This window comes from Pseudorasbora parva, chromosome 9 (assembly GCF_024679245.1).
Source record: "Pseudorasbora parva isolate DD20220531a chromosome 9, ASM2467924v1, whole genome shotgun sequence".
Taxonomy (NCBI): domain Eukaryota; kingdom Metazoa; phylum Chordata; class Actinopteri; order Cypriniformes; family Gobionidae; genus Pseudorasbora; species Pseudorasbora parva.
This window is the reverse complement of record NC_090180.1, coordinates 6,510,097-6,531,975: the sequence shown is the minus strand read 5'-3', so window position 1 is coordinate 6,531,975 and position 21,879 is coordinate 6,510,097. Positions and strand designations below refer to the sequence as shown.

The 21,879-nt window shown below is 39.0% G+C and overlaps 1 protein-coding gene across 3 annotated transcripts in view; it reads left to right on the top strand.

Moving 5' to 3' along the window:
* Positions 1 to 20,892, top strand: part of dlgap1a (discs, large (Drosophila) homolog-associated protein 1a) — a 145,922-nt gene extending 125,030 nt beyond the window's left edge. For 2 of the 3 annotated variants that reach the window (XM_067453674.1, XM_067453673.1), the window contains exons 7-12: positions 11,110 to 11,513; positions 11,637 to 11,716; positions 13,797 to 14,215; positions 14,755 to 14,846; positions 16,824 to 16,976; positions 17,550 to 20,892. In XM_067453674.1, coding sequence (XP_067309775.1) covers positions 11,110 to 11,513; positions 11,637 to 11,716; positions 13,797 to 14,215; positions 14,755 to 14,846; positions 16,824 to 16,976; positions 17,550 to 17,765 — 1,364 coding nt within the window. In that variant the 3' untranslated portion in view covers positions 17,766 to 20,892. Of the gene's footprint in view, positions 1 to 11,109; positions 11,514 to 11,636; positions 11,717 to 13,796; positions 14,216 to 14,754; positions 14,847 to 16,823; positions 16,977 to 17,331; positions 17,472 to 17,549 lie in introns of all 3 variants that reach the window. The other variant, XR_010907816.1, reaches the window with a different exon arrangement.
* Positions 20,893 to 21,879: the final 987 nt, after the last annotated feature.

The following is a 21,879-nucleotide window of genomic DNA, read 5'->3' as shown; positions in this document are numbered from 1 at the left end:
CTTTGGGACATACTACTTTGTCATCTTTAACAGAACCTGTTGCTTATAGTTACATGCATCCCATCACCGTTTAAACTGCCCTGTCAATCATCGCCACGGTTAAACTGATCCACATTCAATTTAATCTCCTACCGTATCGGAGAGAAATTAAGTAGCATTTTGATATGCCATTCGTGGGTCTTTAATGCAGAGACTCCCCTCATGTGTTTGCTGTTTAAATATAATGATGCATTTAAAAGTTAGTGGCCAAACGTGTAATTACAAAAGTTCACAGTGCTGCTGCAGGTTAAATACAATGCGGATAACATTGAATAAATATATTTTCTTCAGGTTAAATAATGATAATTGATCACTCAAGCCCCTTAATCTAAACCTCTCTACTTAACACTATACTTGGATATAGTATAGTACTTTAGGGGTACAACAGCTTGTCGCTGGGGCAGTACCCTTAAAAAAACATCTTTGTACCATTTTTACCACAAAAAGGTTCATAGTAGTACCTTAAGGTACGTATTTGTACTCAAAGGTACTAATATGCACCTTTTAGGTGTCCTTTTAAGGGTACTGCCCCAGCGACAAGCTGTTGTACCCCTAAAGGTTCAATTTTGACACCCTATTTTTCTGTGCGTATGTATTTTTACATTTGATGATTAACCCTTTGAAGCATACGATCACACTGGTGTGATTAGAATGTTCAGTGCATCATGTGATCAGCTGCTTTATGCAAATGTAAGTGCATTATCAGGTAGTTGCTGAATCGCAGTTGCTTTATATATGAGATATGAAAACATTATTCATTCATTATATTGAGGAGGCTTTTTTGAAGGATATTGGTTTACTTGTACCCTTTTTGAGCACTTGAGCTTAAGTGAGATTTCAGTGTGTCTGTTGCGTTAGCCTTGATTTATTGCGGTAATATTGAGGTGTTCAGTTTTATTTGGATTTTAGAAAATAAACATGGGATTGCTAGCCTGACAAGCCAGACCCACATCAAGATGTTTGGTCTGGAAACTCACCATAGACAGGGCTCAATCCGAGGGGCGGGATAAACGGTTGTCTTTCAAACTCCCTCTGCACGCAATAGGATAGCGGTACACCAACCGGACCAACGACGGTGAAGGGGAGCTCGCTGACTGATTAAACATTCACCGTATCCGGTCGGCTAAACTCAGAACACATCTTCCCTTTTTAAGAATGACTTCAGTGCCGCTCTTTGTTCTTTTCTCAGAGGAAAGCTTAACTCCAAGTCTTCTGGAGGCGCGGGCAGAGCTGATACGAAAGACCGCCGCCGTTCGCCAGTTTCTGTGTTACTAGAAGCACGCAAACGCAACTCGGCCGTCGTCATTATGGCCCCGCCCGCCGACTCTATACACGATGTGATTGGGCCGTCCAGATTCTGAGGAATACAGCTCAGATAGGAATTGAGAGTTGCTAGACCACACTTGCGGGCAAATTAAATTTGCTGCTGCTAGGGTGCGTCTAGATTTCTAGGCTATGGGATTGCCCTATTGAAAAATCAACTGTTTCTTGTTTTTCACTGGCATGTCTTTTAGGGGTTGAAGACCAGTGCCTACATTTAGTACTGTTACAATCAGATACTCTAAGACTTTTACTTTCATTAGAGTCATTTGCAGCTTTTAGCTTGTAGTTTAGTCTGCACACCGTGTTTATCATAGGATTGCCAGCAGCGTGCAAGGGCTTTGTGCAGTAGAAGTCAACTCACTGAAAGGATTTATGCATTGTGTTCAACCTTTTACCCCCAAACTGTGATAATCTGCAATCATCTTCAAAATCCTCATTACATACAAACTCAGTCACTGTTGCTGTATGTATGTCATTTTACTATGCCAAACACAAGGCAAAAAAGCCACCGGAATAGTGTGCGAGTGGCTGTCGGACAAACTTTCACCATGGGACCCATAGTTTGGCTGGCACTTGACCTTTCTTCTCACATGGATGTACTTGTGTACTTTTTTATCCAGACAGCTTGTGTTAATTACCTCTCGTGGGGCAAAACGACAGCAAGCACTCTCTTTTCCCTCTTGAGCGCTCTCTTTTTCTTCGCAGGTCTCATCTGGGAAGAATTAGATAGCATTAAACACTTTGGCAGCTTTAGATATCGGAATGAAACCCTGAGATTCCTCCCCAGGCCGGATTGCTTCTTTTTGTGGTCTAAAAAATCAGTCAGGATTATGCTTATTAGCCAAGCATATACGGCCCTGTCCTTGAAAAAGATCTGACATTAGGGGGTGTTAAGGGCACTCAGTATGCATGCGGATACTTGCGATTATGGATGTAGAGTATAATTCATGATGATGTTTCTGTATGGCTGAAAGACCATTCGCCTGAGGAAATGGAGGTGGGTTAATTCTGTCAGTTTGTCATCTGAAACAACCCTGTCAGGGTGTTTAAGAACATGAACGTGCAGAGAGCGTCCTGTCATTGTAGGACAGACAAGTCGGCGGGCTCGAATTGATTTTCCTGCGACCGTATCATTCACCTTGTCCTCTGAGCTCAGGGTCAGAGAGCGGCAGACGCAATACAAATGCTCTCAGTGACTGGGGGTCAAGGTTTAAACACTTTCGCACACAGTGATATGCGCTAGTTTACACAACCAAATCTGCACATAAGAGGGAACTATGTGTGATATTTTAATGAGATTAACAATAACAGTAATCCTACTGAGGCTGAAATCTGCTAGCATAATGTTAACATGATGTATCGCTCATATTTAGTAAGCAAATATGTTGATCTTTCGGGAAGCTAAAACCATTACACATCTAACGCATTGCAGTAATTAATAAAACTGTTAAAATATGTTAATCATTGGGTCATTGGGTTTTATTACTGTTAATTATCAGATATTTGTGTGCGTTGCAACAACATCACATAAAGGGTTTTATCAGAAACATCTGTTCTTTTGCAACAGTTTCAGTAAATCCAGAGTTGATTGCATCTCACATTTTGAAGGTTTTCCTATCAGGCTCTATATGATGTCTGTAATTCACAGCCGTGTGTGTGTGTGTGTGTGTGTGTGTGTGTGTGTGTGTGTGTGTGTGTGTGTGTGTGTGTGTGTGTTTGTGTGTGTGTGTGTGTGTGTGTGTGTGTGTGTGTGTGTGTGTGTGTGTGTGTGTGTGTGTGTGTGTGTGTGTGTGTGTGTGTGTGTGTGTGTGTGTGTGTGTGTGTGTGTGTGTGAGCCTGTTTATGTGGTTTATGAGGACACAAATTTGTATAACTACACGGGTATTACACTATAAATGTGGTTTATGAGGACATATCAAATGTCCTCATAATTCAAATGGCCTTAAAAACATACTAAATGATGTTTTTTTGAGAAAGTAAAAATGCAGAATGTTTCGTATGATGGGTAGGTTTAGGGGCAGTGGCAGTGTAAGGGGATAGAAAATACGGTTTGTACAGTATAAAAACCATTACGCCTATGGAGAGTCCCTGTAAACCACATAGACCAACATGTGTGTGTGTGTGTGTGTGTGTGTGTGTGTGTGTGTGTGTGTGTGTGTGTGTGTGTGTGTGTGTGTGTGTGTGTGTGTGTGTGTGTGTGTGTGTGTGTGTGTGACGATGGACTGTGTCTTCCTCAAGGGGGCACTTGATGTAGTTTGGATCAATCCAGTTTGGATTGGTATAAATGTTATCATATACATAATTTTTCTAACTTTTACATAAGAAATAATACATCATTTTGTTATAATGTTGTTTTGAACTACTTGCTACAATGTATTTTTTTTTGGGGGGGGGTGCTGTGAATTGTATTAAAGGGATGATAAATTGACAAAACAACTTTCCCTTGAGCTTTTGATATACAAAAGTTACAGGTAATATAATATCCTGTAATTTTCAGAGCTGAAAAGTTCCTTGTTAGTCAAAGAAAAGCTTTTATAGACACCAGGCCTAGAAAACGATCGTGTGCGTATCTTGACGTCATCGCGCAATAAAGCACGCTTCTACAGCGCGTCTAATCCAGTAGCCCCGCCCAACGACTCATGGAGGTGATCTGCTCGCGCTAGCCAGCCGCAATAAACATGCCGAAGAAGATGGCAAGATATTGCGCTATCCCTGGTTGTGGAAAAACACAGTCGCTGCATAAGCTTCCTCCGGATCATAACATTAGGAATGTGTGATACTTCATTTATTTTTAATGAAGTTCCAGCTCACGTGGGGAAGACGTACGTATCGCTTCATTTCACTGCGGGATCGTTTGTAAACAAGTCTCAGATCGAGCTGGATTTGCAGACATATTGAGATTAAAACACAATGAGGCACAGCTTTATTGGATCCGACAGGAATGGTGCAACACACTTATGTGAGTATAACGTTTTTTTGAATGTAATAGTTGTCCCAGGGCTGTAATAGTAGTAGTATGCATGTATGTATGCATGTAATAGTAGTCTGAAGGAAGTTCATATGTTTTCCAGATGGGCTACCAAAATGTACATCCATCAGCAGGCCAGTACATTTCAAATAGTGAAATAACTTCCCTTTCTTGATCTGGGTGTGTGTGTGTGTGTGTCTGCGTGGAGCAAGTAGTACAAAAATAACATTCCAATCAATCACTGGTGGATGAGAAATAAATCATTGTGTTTGTTTGATAAAGACGTTTTCGAGCCCTGCGGTCGAGAGAATCGTTCCAGTTGCCGCTTTCAAATCAATCCCACCCTCATGTGAACTGAACTGACAGGGGAGCTGAAGCTCATTAAATATGCAAATCTTATCCAATCCTAGCCGTGGGCGTTTACTTCCAAGTCTCCAGTGCGGCACGTCCATCAAAACCCAGCGTTCAGGAGAGAGCCTCAAAACCAGTGTAGAAAATAGCCTATTACTTATTAGTTATGATGTTTTTGAATGTAAAAACCACACAAACATCATTAGCTGACCTCAGACAACAGTATAAAATTTGTAAAAAGCCAGTTCATGACACATTTAAAAGCAGACCATAAATCCTAATAATCAAAATAAATCATAATAATTATTCATGTTAATAATAATATAGGGGGGAAAACATTAAAAAAATGTATTGTCCCGTAGTTTAATTAATAAATAATAACAAATGAGATTTCAGTGATATTTTGAGTGATATTTTGTCCCCGTTTTCCATTTCATAAATCTGGTTACCATACCCTATGACCATTCTTATGGCCGTGTATTAACAGTTGGTATTTCCCAGTTATTGTTGTGTCGTCTATTAGGACACTTTTGATAGTAATTGTCAAACACTCCTGTGAACATCTGTTTTGCTATAACAACAAACGCCAAAGATAATGATACAATCAGCAGCAGTCTCGCTGGTAATTATACAAAAACAATCACGGTTTACAACAATGCAGCTTTACTGATCCCCAGTATCACTACAAACCCAGGTGGACCATGAAAAGAGCGTTGATTAGAGAGGGAGGGGGTGAAATTAGAGGAGAGGATGCCTCTATGACAGAAATCTCTAGAGCTGGAGCAGCATCTGATCTGCTGGCTGCTATCTCAGCAACACACACTACAGCTCAAGAGCAGAAGTCTGTCCCGAACTTACTAGCTAGACCATTTGTTTTGGCTCCAGAGTCGTGTGTGAACCTCTGCCTGAAGAAGTGGAGGTGTGAGAGACCAAGATTAAGTCGGTTGAAGCGAATGTGTGTACATGCACTCTTTGATACTCTGTTGTTTGGGAAGGTGAGTTCTGCTATTCAAACACATGCCGTGTGTAACTGGCTGTTAAAGAGACCAACAATAATGGGCTATTTGGCAGAGAAAATATAATGGGCTGTTTCTGTGAACAACACCGTTTTATCTTTAGATTTTAAAGGTAATTCAAGAGGGGATCTTATGAAAGTCCATTTCTGCCGCATAAGAAAAAATCATGCTTTGGTAAATAAAGGACATAATCAGACATTTATAAGATGAAAAATCTAAATTCTTCTCAATTCTTGTTAAAGTCAACATGAGGTTAACAATTTTTGGCAATTGTTTTGTCATATTTTGACTTTTTGTTTCATGTGACTTTGTGTGTTAAATGTTTCTCTTTTTTTAATGTGGCAAAAAAATAGCTTATAGGAACTTTTTTGAATGCATATAAATGTGTTAAAGGGTTAGTTCGCACAAAATGAAAATTATTTCATTAATTACTCACCCTCATGTCGTTGGACACTCGTAAGACCTTCGTTCATCTACGCAACACAAATGAAGATATTTTTGTTGAAAGCTGAGAAAGGCTTCAGATAGGCCTCCATTGGCATTCAGTACATTCCCACTCACAAGACCCATAAAGGCACTAAAGACGTCGATACAACGTCCATCTCACTACTGTGGCTGTACAATCATTTGACGAAGCGACGAGAATAGTTATTGTGCGCACAAAAATCAAAATAACGACTTTGTCCACTACGTTTTTGACGTGAACTCGACGCATGCGTGAGAATATGACGCAGATCCGCTGTTTGAATACATGACCCGGAAGAGAAGGAGCCGCTATCGCATGAGTTCACGTCAGAGACCTACACGGAAGACAATAACTTGGCGGATAAAGTCATTATTTCGATTTTTTTCCGCACAAAAAACATTCTCGTCACTTCGTCAAATGATTGTACAGCCACTGTAGTGAGATGGACGTTGTATCGACGTCTTTAGTGCCTTTATGGGTCTTGTGAGTGGGAATGTACTGAATGCCAATGGAGGCCTTTCTGAAGCCTTTCTCAGCCATCAGCTTTCAACAAAAATATCTTCATTTGTGTTCCGAAGATGAACGAAGGTGTTACGGGTGTCCAACGACATGAGGGTGAGTAATTCATGAAATAATTTTCATTTTCAGAATCAGAATCAGAATCAGAAAGAGCTGTATTGCCAAGTGTGCTTTCACACACAAGGATTTTTTTTTGGTGCTGAAGCTTCCAGTGCACATAAACAATACAATACAACACGGTAATAAAAAATTCTAAGAATAAAAATATGAAGAAAAATATAAACAGTATAAGGTCACGGTTACGTTTATTTTTGGGTGACCTAACCATTTAAGGGCTGGTTTCATAGTCTGTGTTATTTAGCATGACTGGTATAAACATGAATAACTCAAGTGGAACAGTGAAGTTACAGGGAGAAGAGGTAAAGAAGGTGCAGGATTTTAAGTTCTTAGGGTCAACAGTCCAGAGCAATGGGGAGTGTGGAAAAGAGGTGAAGAAGCGTGTGCAGGCAGGTTGGAATGGGTGGAGAAAAGTGTCAGGTCTGTTGTGTGATAAAAGAGTACCAGCGAGAATGAAAGGAAAGGTGTACAGGACAGTAGTGAGACCAGCGATGTTGTATGGTTTGGAGACAGTTGCACTGAGGAAAAGACAGGAGGAAGAGCTAGACGTAGCAGAGCTGAAGATGTTGAGGTTCTCTTTGGGAGTGACGAGGATGGATAGGATCAGGAATGAGTGCATCAGAGGGACAGCACATGTGAGATGATTTGGAGACAAAGTTAGAGAGGCCAGGTTGAGATGGTTTGGACATGTTCAGAGGAGGGAGAGTGTATCGGTAAAAGGATGCTGAGGTTAGAGCTGCCAGGCAGGAGGTCAAGAGGAAGACCAAAGAGGAGGTTTATGGATGTAGTGAAGGAGGACATGAAGATAGTCAGTCTGACAGAAGAGGATACAGAGGATAGGAATAGATGGAGGCAAATGATTCGCTGTGGCGACCCCTGAAGGGAAAACCCGAAAGAAGAAGAAGATACAAGAACCACATGGGGGGACCTAGTGAATGACCTGCAGAGAGCTGGGAGAGAAAAACCAAAGAGTAGAAGAAGGAGGAAGAGAAATCAGACAGAACATTAACAGCTCACTCTAGCCTGCCCTCTTGTGGGCACAAAATAAGGAAGCTATATGCTTTCCTTGCTCACAAAGACTCTCTCGCTGTTTATCTCACAACACACACCTCTATCTGCAGCTTCATGCAGCCATCGTTTAGGATTTCATGTTTAGCCGGGGTTGTGAGGGGAGTTTCTCTCTTTGAAGTGAAGAGCTGGAGGAAATGAGTCAGTGCTTCACCAGCACTGTGTCAAGCAATAGCACTTCAACATTTCTCTTTCAGTATCAACAGATGGCACACTGATATAACAGGATTCATCCACAAGTATGTTAATAAGTGAATATTTAATCATACGCTCTATCAGAAACTTTTTACGGATTAAAATTAAAATTGAATGAGTATTTCACCATGATGGCCCCTGCTGGTCATATAAAGATCATAAATGTGCATATTTTACGCTAATATGATAATAATATGTAAAAGTGTTATTTTAAAATGTATTTTTATATTTTGTATTACTGCTTTTACTCTCTTGGTTTAAAATGATTCTGTATTTGTTTTTATCTGTGAGACTGTAAGTGAGAATTTTGCAGGTCTGTCAGTAAAGAGCACATGACAGGGGTCTGTCCCAGAGCTCAGTGATGATCAGTCAGCTCACACTGCTATACATTGGAAACTCCCAGAATTTTCCGTTCCATCTTGGGCCCCATCTGTTGCTGGATTGCAGACCGTATCTTTGTGGCAGCTGAGCTTGACATGAAATGGTTTATGAGACAAATCCTATGCAGAACCGTGGTTTGTGAAAGGACATCTTACTGCCAGATTCAAGGTTGTGGCAAAGGCAAAAGATTAGCTCCCAGAGTCCTGTTGGAAGCGCGGTCTGTTCTCAGTCTTATCTCTTATTCCCCATGACTCCAGCAAAACATTCCCGGCCTCTTTAATGTGCTTAGCTGTGTGTTGTTGAAAACTTAAAAACCGCCAGCGTAACAGTGGGCGCCATTGACTTTTCATTCAAGTAATGGCAAGTTACTGCAAGATATGCATTCATAATATGTAAGATGTTTACGCGGAGGTCCACGAGACTGGCTTTAGATTCAGATGATTTGCTTATAAGATATAATCTTTTTATTTTATTTATTTTTTTGTAGAAATCCGCTGTTTTATTAATTATTTTATATTTAAAAAATGCTAGGTTATTTTGGCAGGGCTATTTGCGCTAAGTGTAAATAGAATCTAGTTTAATTTTCACTGCAAATAGTGATAGATGCTATTTACACCAAGTGTTAATAGCAACTAGATTTTATGAACACTCAGTGATAATATATGTTCTTAATGATAATTGCTTACATTAAGTGCAAATAACAATAGATGCTATTTACACCAAGCGTTTATTGCAAATAGATTTCATTTACAGCGAAAATAAGATATGTTCTTAGCGATAGATTATATTTATAATTATAATATATTTATAATTAATATAAGATAATGTTTTTGAAAGAAGTTTCTGCTGCTCATCAAGCCTGCATTTATTTGATCAAAAATACAGAAAAAAAATTATATTGTGATATATTATTACAATTTAAAATAATTGGTTTTCAATTTATTATACGTTAAATGATCATTTATTTCTGTGATGCAGAGCTGAATTTTCAGGATTGTTCCTCCCGTCTTCAGTGATCATGATCCTTCAGAAATCATTCTAATATGAGGATTCATTTTCAAAGTTGGAAACAGTTCGGTTGCTTAATATTTTTTCATAACCTGTGAGACTTTTTTATAATACTTTGATGAATAAAAAGTAAATAAAAAAATAAGCAAATGTTTTAAAAATAGAAGTCTTTTGTAACAACAATATACTCTACTGGTCAGTAATTTAGGGTCAGTCATTATTTTTCGTTCTTTTTTTTTTTAAATAAATCTATAATTTTATTCAGCAAGGATGTGTTAAATTGATAAAAAATGATAGTAAAGGATATTTATATTAATTGATAATATGTTTTTATTTTGAATAAATGCCGTTCTTTTGAACCTTTTATTCATCATTTCCAACACTCATAATAAATCCTCATATTAGAATGATTTCTGAAGGATCATGTGACACTGAAGACTGGAGGAACGATCCTGAAAATTCAGCTTTGCAAATTGAAAACCATATATTTTAAATTGTAATAATATATCACATTACTTTTTTTCTGTATTGTTGATCAAATGAATGCGTTCTTGATGAGCAGAAGAAACTTCTTTCAAAAACATTACAAACAGTAAAGTGTCCACACTTTTGGCCTGTACTGTATGAATAGTAATTACATGTAATTTATCATTTATCTTGACAAATACATACTATTTGCACCTCAGTATTGTTGTACATTAACAGGATGCAATAATAACAGAGTGTGAATTTTAATTTTATGTAAATTATTAAATGGATGCCGCCTTAAAGGAACACTAACAGCCCTTCCTAAACCTATCCCTAACCCTACCCAATAAATGCTTTTATTACATTTTGTAAGGCACTTTATTTCCACATTTAGAACATTTTCTTAATTTTTATTGAACATAAATGCCTTTCTGGTGTGATTTGTGATGTGAAAAGAGAGAAGAGCAAGCTCTGCATAAGGCGGATTCGAATCCGTATTCGATCGTGACAAAACAATGATCCATTAGCCATACGCTTTACTGACTGCGCCATTGAGCATGTTGAATTATGGACTTTTTTTTATCTTGTTTGGCACAGCCAGGCATTGTTAGGTGGAGCTAGTGCGAATAGCACTTGCCAACAAGGCACACTATTTGCACTTAGTCTGAATAGACAGTTTTTTATTATTTTTTTATTTGAGGTGATCCCTCCAACTGTTTTCAAAATTAATAATAAGAAAGTAACACCAAATCAGCATATTAGAATGACTTTATCGTGTGACACAATTTTGAAAATTCTGCTTTGCATCACAGGAAAAAAATATATACTTTAAAATATATTGAAATGGAAATCAGTAATTTTAAATTGTATTAATATTTCTGATTTTACTATTTATGATCAATGCACTGCAATGACATGCAGCCTTGGTGAGTATAAGAGAGGTTCTTTCAAAACTATTAAAAACAAACAAAAAAACTTTCAAAAAGTAGTTTGGAAAATACATTTTTGGAGACAGCCATGGTGAATTGGTATTGTGTATCCTGACTCTTAATATAAAACCCTTAGGAGGGCTTCAAAGTGCCTTTTCAATCCTTACCTCAACCATTTACATCCTACAAGTCTGTATTGCATCAGTTTTTCTAAGTTATAAAGCATCTGCTAAATAAATAAGTGTAGTTTTCTGTCTACAGTATCGTCATGCATCACCACCTACAAGAAGACTCCTCCTCCGGTACCTCCCCGCACCTCCACCAAGCCCTTCATCTCCATCACGGCCCAGAGCAGCACTGAGTCAGCGCAGGACGCTTACATGGACGGCCCCGGGGTGCGGGGTGAGCCGGTCCTCCACTCCGGCCTGAGCAATTCCACCGAGAGCATTGACAGCATGAAAGCGCTGACGGCGGCCATCGAGGCGGCCAACGCTCAGATCCACGGTCCCGTCAGTCAGCACGTCAGCAACAGCACCATCACCATCAGCACCACCCCGTCCTCTCCACTGCCCATGCCTGTTCCCGTCCCCATACCCATACCAGCCCTGGAAGACGTCCGCAGGGATGTGCTCAGGAAGAGCAGGTGCCTTTCTATTGGCATCCAGGTGAGGGAGAAAACATTCAGCATTGCTTTCCTAGTTTCATCAGTCCTGTTGGCTATTAGAACAGCATTTAGTAGATGATTAAGTCTGGAGGTGGCTGGTTTACTACGTAATGCTTTTAAACAGGTGGACGGGCCTGAGGACCAGGAACTAGAGGACCCGTCCAAGTTCCAGTCAGTGGGGATTCAGGTTGAAGAAGAGCATGGGTAAGTCTATGGCAGCATTTACACTACAGGTCTTCATGTAGGCTACGTCCGGTTCTTTTTTTAACCAGAAAACGTCATCTTTTAAAAGTGTCTCATATCCGATATCTGCATTTACACTATACATTATACACGAATGAGCAAGTTAGTTTGTGGCCATGGTTTAACTAAAACAAGTAATTAGTAAAAGGTGGCCTCGAGAACAAATTCTTAATTCGTGCATACCATCACAAACATTGAGGATGCCTTCAATATTTATATCAGAATGGATTTTTTAAATTATCGAATGATCTAATGTTCACTTGAGATTAATGTTGGGGTAAACCGTTGACATTATGGGTAATTTAGTTGATTTAGGCTACATCAAAAGTATTCCACTCACTCTAGAAGTGCTCCATTTCCTCTCAGATAATTTACATATTTAAAATATGTCTGATCCATGTGTATAATATCAAATTGCATCAATCTAAAGATCAGTGTTGTGGTTTAAAGTGAATATTGTTGCATTGATTTGTTTATCCCCTTCAGCTGTTACACTGCACACTGCATATGGTGAGAGAGTGCATTAAAATGAAGGATTAAGAAACTCTGTATTAGGGAGATACTTTCACTTTATTAAACGTATTGAGCAGGGACAGGATTATCCCTGAGCGCTAAAGCTGGCACACCATGGCTCTTCTCAAAACTGCCTAGCTAGACAGTATTTTTAGGCACTATAGATGTGCTCCTGATGTCATAAATTGTAGACAACGGTTTGCTGCATCCTAAAACACCAAAGGTTTGCCTAAATCTGAAGTACCACTGCATGTTTTTTTCCGATAAGGCAGGCCCTCAATTCTTTGTGACAAGCTCAGCGAAACAATTTCATTAACATGGCGGAGCATTGCTAAAGGAGGGCGTAATGTTTTGAGGTCATTACTGAAAAGTGTTGACAGGAAACCAGCTTTAAAAGATGCATTATTTTATCCAATTTTCATGTTTGCTACATGATTTTATTAAACGATCACTCGCTGTATCTCTTTTGCAAATCACTTGAGTGGTGCTATTTGTCTGACAAATAAATAGCTGTTAATGATGTTTGTGCCTGCAAAGAGCATCTCAAACCGGTTAATGTGGTAAAAATGTTTTTTACGTAGACAGCAGCTCATGTAGGCAGTGGGCACGTTATTGAGACAGCCTTTGGCTATTGCTGATGAGTCAATATAAGGGCATGATGAAGAAATGAAAAAAATATATATTTTAAAAGGAAAGGAAAGCACATCAAGTTTCAAGAAACACGTTCCTCAATGCTGTTAATTATTTTGAAAAATATATTTTTCAAACTAAAATGTATCTTGTCTTTTTTTAACAAATACAAATAACATGAATTATTGTTTATTAAATATTCATATGTTTTTGGGGAGTCACACCAAGTGAAATTTTACATCTGAGAGACACCACACTATTAAGCATATGATCATGATGGTCATTTCACATTATTTCTTCTGCATGTTGGTTGCACCACATGACTTTGATTTTGGAGACAGATTTTCAAGTCTTAATAAACAGTGCAGTTTTTCTACAACATTTGTGCTAATAAGGTTTTATTTTCAAGATTTTCGAGATGAAGACAAGGCTTTTATCGTCATTATGATATTGGGACAGCTGTATCACCCTAACCTTTTTTTAAATGTTTTGGGACAATTACCAAAATGAATATTACAGGGATATGTAATATGTAAATTTCTGTTATCATTTACTCTCTATCAAGTTGTTCCAAACCTGTATGAATTTCTTTCTTCTGCTGAACACATAGGAAGATATTTAGAAGAATGTTTGTGTCCAAGCAGATCTTGGCCCCTATTGACCATAGTATTTTTTTCAAGTCAATGGGGCCCAAAATCTGCTTGGACACAAACATTCTTCCAAATATCTTCCTATGTGTTCAGCAGATTTTTAAAGGTTTGGAACGACTTGATGGAGAGTAAATGATGACAGAATTTTCATTTTTGGGTGCACTATCACTTTAAAACTTTTAGAGTTCTTTCATAGTTTCTGTATGTCCTGGAACTTGAATTCTTTCTTTCTTTGGTGTGTGCCTCAGTCACCGGCGGTTCACTCGCTCTAACAGCGTGACGGCGGCAGTGCAGGCTGATCTGGACACTCCGGACTACACACCAGCTGACTCTCCTGTCATAGATTTCCCCTCTTCGGGCTGCTTGTCACGGCAGTACTCGCGCGATGCCGCCACCTCCACCGTCAGCATCCAGGGCTCAGGGAATCACTACCACGCCTGCACCTCGGACGACTATGAGGACGTCGGGTTCGATCCCTCCATCCTGCCTCCACCTGACCCCTGGATTGATAGCGTAACAGAAGATCCCCTGGAAGTTGTGGGCCGCTCGGTGTGCCAGCGTGACGGCCGCTGGTTCCTCAAGCTGCTGCAAGCGGAGACGGAGCGCATGGAGGGCTGGTGCAGGCAAATGGAGCACGATGAGAAGGAAAACAAGCTACCTGATGACAGTGAGTGACTGATTTTACCCATAACGGAGCCTCTCTAAATAAATTCTAGTAGATCAACCATCTTTAAAGAAAGTAGAATATCATTTTAGTTTGTTTGTGCTCTGTGCATTATTTCAGTGCTCAGTAGGCATGTTTGCACTAATAATAATAATGCCAATGACTTCTGAAACACTACATCCAAAAGTGCAACAACTGTATATTGAGATCAGCCCTTCTGCACTGACGTCATCTGCCCCCTGCTGGATAATGCTGGTACTCTCACTGTTCGCCTGAAATCTCAGGCATCGTTTTAAGAAATGCTGACTGTGACAGTCTGTCCTAATTATGCCAATCATAAAAGCTCTTTTCTTTCAAACCTGTCGGGTCTCAGAATGAGCAGAATTCCTTGTTTCTGGTTCTCCAGGGTTATTATTATTATTATTATGTGTATTTGATGCTCACCTGTTTCGTGTGTGTGTGTGTGTGTGTGTGTGTGTGTGTGTGTGTGTGTGTGTGTGTGTGTGTGTGTGTGTGTGTGTGTGTGTGTGCGTGCGGTTCAGTCCTGGGGAAGATCCGCAGTGCGGTGGGAAGTGCACAGCTGCTTATGTCCCAGAAGTTTCAGCAGTTCAGGGAGCTGTGTGAGGAAAATCTGGTGAGTACTAATAGTAATTATAATAATGAACATTTATTTAAAGGTGCCCTAGAATGATTTGAAACAATATTTTAAATTGTACTATAATATCTAAATAGAGGGTATGTGGCTTATTTAAGGTCAAAACTGCTCCAGATACGGTTTTACAGGTCCATTTACAACCCTAGAAATTGTCCTTAGGATGTGATCTCTGTTTTTCCTTATTTGGAAGGGTCGAGAACATTAATGCAGAGTTCTGCTCTGATTGGCTGTTTCACTGCACAGCTCAATGACAGCTAACACATCTATACCATCCGTCATGGCAATGATTTGACAATGATAGCTTCTTAACTTTGATTCACGAACTGAACTGGGTAGCTCGTAAATATGTTGTTTGTACAGTAGCGTTACACTTTGACTGTAGAGTACTTATTTAAAAGTTTAAAGTTTATTTAGCCAAACAAAGTAATCATGTTTACTACTCACCCACTGCAAAGTAATCATACTTCAGTTCTCAAAAATGTATATTTATTTAACAAATTGACTAGAAGCCTTTTCAAATGACTATCGTTTCAACTTAGGTGGTGGAGAAGGTGACGTTAGCTACAAGAATCCAGTGAGTGATCTGAAAGCAAACTGTAGTAGTAAACGGAGTTAGCTTCTGAGTTATGCGTTGATGATGAAATTTAGGCTAATTTAGATTTCAATTCGTCAAAAGGGATCGACATACATATCTACTGTTGTATTTTATGACAATATTGGCAGGAAATATTATTAACCTTTGTCATTTGACAAACTGTTATGTGTGCTACTTCGAGTTTCCAATTGTACTAAACCTTGTGTTAGATCACTGGATATTATCGTTAATGTTGCCTTATTAAGAAACTTTCAATTTAATCAGAAATGGGTTTGAAAGTCAAGAAGTGGATAAAATCAGGAATATGGTTGGAATCAGCCCCTTCTTCAGTTTTAGACGCTGAGCGAATCCTGCTTGATATTGTCCAGGTTAGAAAAAACTGTCTGTGGTGAAATGGGCCGAGCAAACGAACAACTTTGAATTAAATTGTTGCGGTATCCGATTGTAAATAAACATCAACCATGACTGTTGACATTTTTTATCTGTGGGAAGGGTATGAAAAGTCCTCACATCCCCTGCACAGCCTGGATCATAACATTTATTTCCATGATCTGCTGCCTGACAATGAACATTGATTGGCATGCACATGTTGGGGGCGGGGCGTACATATTAATGATCCCCAGCGATTGCGTCACAGATGGCGTTATGTTGAGAGTCACCTGTTTTTCCGCTGTGTTTTTCACAAACAAGATTTACATGTGAAGAAGGAGGCAATGGTGTTTGAGACTCACTGGATTAGATGTCCATGTACTGAACTCTTATTATTTAACTATGGAAAGGTTTATTAAATTTTTCATTCTGGGCACCTTTAACAAACGCAACTTACAATACCTTTCAAATATTTGGGGTCCTTTATTCAGCAAGGATTGATCATAAATGACTGTAAAGATAATTATAATATTACAAAATATTTCTATTTAAAATAAATGTTCTTTTGACCTTTCTGTTCTTCAAAGAATCCTGAATACATTTTTAAAAAATATTGAAAAATATTAAGCAGCACAACTGTTATCAACAGTTTAGAAAGATTTCTGAAGGATCACGTGATGCTAATGGCTACTTAAAATTCAGAGGAATAAATTACATAAAATATATTTAACTAGAAAACAGTTCTTTTAATTTGAATAATATTTCTCAATATTACAATATTTTACTTCGGATTCTTGGTGAACATTAAAGATTAAAAATCGAACCAACCCAAACATTTTGAACGGTAGCGTTTGATCGGCTGTGGCTCTTTGGAAAGGAATGAAACTGTGGATGCCTTTTGCACAAGCACCAGGACGAGCACTCCAGCTCCAAAGAAAACTGATAGCAACGATGTTTCTCTTTTACTTTTGTAACACCTCTCGGCTCAACAGAACCCAAATGCTCACCCGCGGCCAGTGGCTCAAGACCTCGCAGGGTTCTGGGACATGCTTCAACTTTCCATTGAGAACATCAGCCTAAAGTTCGACGAGCTTCACCAGCTCAAGGCCAACAACTGGAGACCCCTCGACCCCCCCGAGAGAAAGGTACAACAAACTTGCAGAATCGCCGCAGAGTCGTTGACATATGAAGAATCTGAATGCAGACGTGCCAGATGCCTGATCCAGGGCAACATTGCGTTTTATTTCATTCATGTGCATGATCTGTTGCTTCTGTAGTGTGATTTTATGCTTTCAGGGCTGGGCACTGGCAATAACAATCCTGCGAAATCCACAATATCATTGTGAATGATTATTAATTTGCCTCTTAAAGTGTTGCTCCTGCCTCCCTGTGCCTCACGTCGGTCTGTTGGTCTAATGTGACTGTGAATGTTTCTCTCACTCATTCTTAATTTCCTGACATCCTCTTCATGTTTGTTTTGTTTGTTTGTTTGTTTGACAGTGAGCTGTTTTCAGAAGTCATTCCATCTGGCACGCACCACGGGGGCAGCGGCCCCCGACCTCTCACCCCGCCGGGCCGTTCTCTTACCGCACGCAGTCGGCCGCGGAGCCGCGGCTGGCCTTAGCACTGTCTGTGTGCAGGTGTGCCATATTGCTGTCTCCGCTCGTCTTTCTCCGCCCGCCGCGGCGGCTAACTGACTGTTTGTCATCCCTGTTCAGGAGAGACGGCTGCCTCCCCCAGTGCCAAAGAAACCCCCGAAAGGCCACCCTCCCCTGGCCAGAGACCGCTCGCTGGAGAGCACCGAGAAGCAGCGTCAAGAGGCGCGCAAACGCTTGATGGCGGCCAAGCGAGCCGCTTCGGTGCGGCAGAACTCGGCCACAGAGAGCGCAGACAGCATCGAGATCTATATACCTGAGGCCCAGACCAGACTATGAAACTGCCAAACACGAAAACGCACTCACACGTGAATTCTGCCATGAGCACAACATGTCACACAGATCTATATTTGCCTACTGCTAAGACCACTGTAAATTAAGAGGGACATACACCAGCACCATGATAGCACAGTAGTAGTAATCTGACCTTGCATTATTTAAAAAATGACATCCAACATAGATGTCCATCATATTTCTATGACCCCAAGACTTAAGTCAGGAGTTATTTACTTTGGTCAGGAATTACGAACGCCTTATTTAATTTTACGCAAATGAAAACGAGGCGGGAGGTTGTACGGTTAATCTAATTTCCACACCCCATGCTTTCCTGTTGGTTTTTGTCCCCTGGAGAAAAACGGGAAAAAATGACAACCAGTTAAACGTCCTGAACATGCAGTGGAAATGTTTGAGATTCACTGGAGGGACCGTTGTTTTTTTAATTACCTTTTTCCAGTAAAAAAATGGCTTAAACCAAGTTTATTTATTTTTTCTTTGACAAGCAACGCTGCATAAAATGTTAATATTTGTGTTCGTAGATTGTATCTTGAATTTACACTACAATTCAAAGGTTTGGGGTCAGTAAGATTTCTGTAATGTTTTTGAAAGAAGTCTGTTATGCTCACACAGGCTTAATTTATTTAATAAATATACAGTAACATCAGTAATATTGTGAAATATATTTACAATTTAAAATAACTTTTTATATTGTATTATGTTTAAAATGTAATTTCTTCCTGTGATGGCAAAGCTGAATTTTCAGCATCATTCCTTCAGTCTTCAGTGTCACATGATCCCTCAGAAATCATTTTAATATGCTGATTTGGTGCTCAAGAAACATTTCTTATTATCATTATTGACAACAGTTTTTTTTTTTTTTTTAAGGATTCTTTAATGAAATTTCTAATTATTTTGTGGGAACAGTAATACATTTTGATTAATATAAAGTTCATATTTATCAGCATTTATTTAAAATCGAAATCTATTGTAACATTATAAATATATTTACTTTTGATTAATGTAATGTATCCTTGCCGAATAAAAGTATTAAATAATTTCAGAAAAAGAAAGTCTTACTGACCATAAACGTTTTAGTCGTATTAGAGCCGCAATGTCTCATGCAGTGTTGCTTCTCAAAAAAGGATTTTGTTTTGCAGTGTTTAATTAAACACTTCTGAATATATCTACTGAGGATTTTTTTTTTTTTGATTACAGCAGCATTTCCTCACACCTCACGCCATCATCGTCATCAATAGCCTAACTGTTCCTTTACAGCCTCGCTTTCATTCACGTCGAATTACATACGTCTACCCTGAATGAGATCATTCGTACACATCTGGAGCTCAGCCACTTTATATACTATAATATTTTAGTTTTTTTATGCGTGTGTGGTTACGTACAGTTAGTTTGTAATCACGTATACACACAGACATGGTTCCTCATGCATAGCGACCTCTCTCAGAGCCATAGGCTGACCTTTGCTCTCCATGTAGATAAACGTGGCCGTATACACACACACACATATACTTTATCATTTAACAGTTCTACACAGACTTATGACAAATAATAAACATAAGCATATTCACTCTGAGTGGAATGGGCTGGGGGTTTGTAATATAATCTGTCTGTACCTTTTCCCTTGAGGGTTAAAGGAATTTTATAGCAGGTTTAATGTTTTACTTTTGCGCAGTCTTTCCCATTCGTCGCTCTCTCTTTCACACACTGTCTTAATCTGATGATCTGAAGAGATGTGATCATAGTGGATTATGTTCCTAGCCATGTGAAGTAGGTAAACCCTCTCTGTCTCTCTGTCCACCTGGAAATACTGTATCCTGTTGACTTTTAGCATTTCTGTTTTTCTCAGAAGAGCAGAACGTTTTGCCTTTTTTTTTTTTTTTTGCCTCCATCCCTGCCCTTTCTCTTTCTTTTTTGTAGTACAATTGGAAAAGGATTACCACATAACAGGGTATTTTTAGCTAAAAGCAATACTCGTATAAAATTCTAATGTTACTACGTTATTTTAACTGATTCATTGCTAATGAAAAGATGCCTTCACTATTCTGTAGCCATTTCTGTTTCTTGTCATTCTAATGCTTGCTATTGTGAACACTTGGCCACTCTTGAACTTATTTTAAAACCTCTTTAGTCAGACATTACGTGGGACATTTAGGCACATTATTATATTCTTTAGTGTATAAAATACAAATAAAGCTACTAATCATTTTTCTAACCTAGATTTGGGGCCTTCTGTGGATTTTTATGTAGACAAGTAGAGGTATTCAATGAGACGACTGCAAAAAAAAGACACTAGAAGGGGAGTTCTAATAAAATGCAAGCTTTTCATCATTGTTCACAAGATTATGTCTTTCCAGTAGCAATTCCAGTGACTTAATTTCATGTGTGTTTTAATACTGTGTACAGGGGGAAGTTTTTTTGTAAGCTTTGTGCTCGAAAGGGTTGTGGCTCTGAGAGGACCGTGTGACTGCCTGATCGGCTGTGTCAGGTGAGCTAAGCTAGCGTTAAACTCTCAGGAAAAGACAGAGATGAAGCGAGTGCAGCAAATTCAGGGTCTCCCAGCGGTGATGTTTTACGCGTGTATTTGTGAGCGTGTTTGCGTGTTAACTGCACACAGGTGTGAATCCGTTTGTGTTTTAAAGAATGTATGTATCTTTATGGTAAATAGGTGTGTGTGAGAGCCTGTGTGTGTGTGTGTGCGCGAAAGAGTCTATACAAGTGCTTCCTAATTTTATTGGTTCACACAATCTTTGAATTTTTCTGTTGGTTGAAGTCAAGTAGCCTCATGATCTCGTGTACAGTATCAATGCCCCTTGTTCTTATTTGAGTCTATATTGTTTGTACAAGAAAACAATGATGAGGATGTTCCTGTAAGCATGCAGACACCATTTGAGTCCTATATATATATATCTGATTTATACTTGTTTATTTATTTATTTATCTATTTATGTACTTATTTATTTGTCTTCTCTATTTAGGATTTATTTTATACAGTTTGGATTCTGTTTAGTGATCTGTCATGCCACCCTCATATTGTGAATATGTTGTACTGTATGTATAAACATTATTATATGTGCATACATACGATGAACAAAGAATAAATTCTTGAAACTTTGTCTTGACATGTATTACAAAATGTAGACAAGCAATGTAGGCCTGCAATATTATCATGATGGAGAGCCATTCTATTATGAATCGGCTGCCTGGAGGTTTATATATATATACAGTCTTGTTCAAAATAATAGCAGTACAATGTGACTAACCAGAATAATCAAGGTTTTTAGTATATTTTTTATTGCTACGTGGCAAACAAGTTACCAGTAGGTTCAGTAGATTGTCAGAAAACAAACAAGACCCAGCATTCATGATATGCACGCTCTTAAGGCTGTGCAATTGGGCAATTAGTTGAAAGGGGTGTGTTCAAAAAAATAGCAGTGTCTACCTTTGACTGTACAAACTCAAAACTATTTTGTACAAACATTTTTTTTTTTCTGGGATTTAGCAATCCTGTGAATCACTAAACTAATATTTAGTTGTATGACCACAGTTTTTTAAAACTGCTTGACATCTGTGTGGCATGGAGTCAACCAACTTGTGGCACCTCTCAGCTGTTATTCCACTCCATGATTCTTTAACAACATTCCACAATTCATTCACATTTCTTGGTTTTGCTTCAGAAACAGCATTTTTGATATCACCCCACAAGTTCTCAATTGGATTAAGGTCTGGAGATTGGGCTGGCCACTCCATAACATTAATTTTGTTGGTTTGGAACCAAGACTTTGCCCGTTTACTAGTGTGTTTTGGGTCATTGTCTTGTTGAAACAACCATTTCAAGGGCATGTCCTCTTCAGCATAGGGCAACATGACCTCTTCAAGTATTTTAACATATGCAAACTGATCCATGATCCCTGGTATGCGATAAATAGGCCCAACACCATAGTAGGAGAAACATGCCCATATCATGATGCTTGCACCTCCATGCTTCACTGTCTTCACTGTGTACTGTGGCTTGAATTCAGAGTTTGGGGGTCGTCTCACAAACTGCCTGTGGCCCTTGGACCCAAAAAGAACAATTTTACTCTCATCAGTCCACAAAATG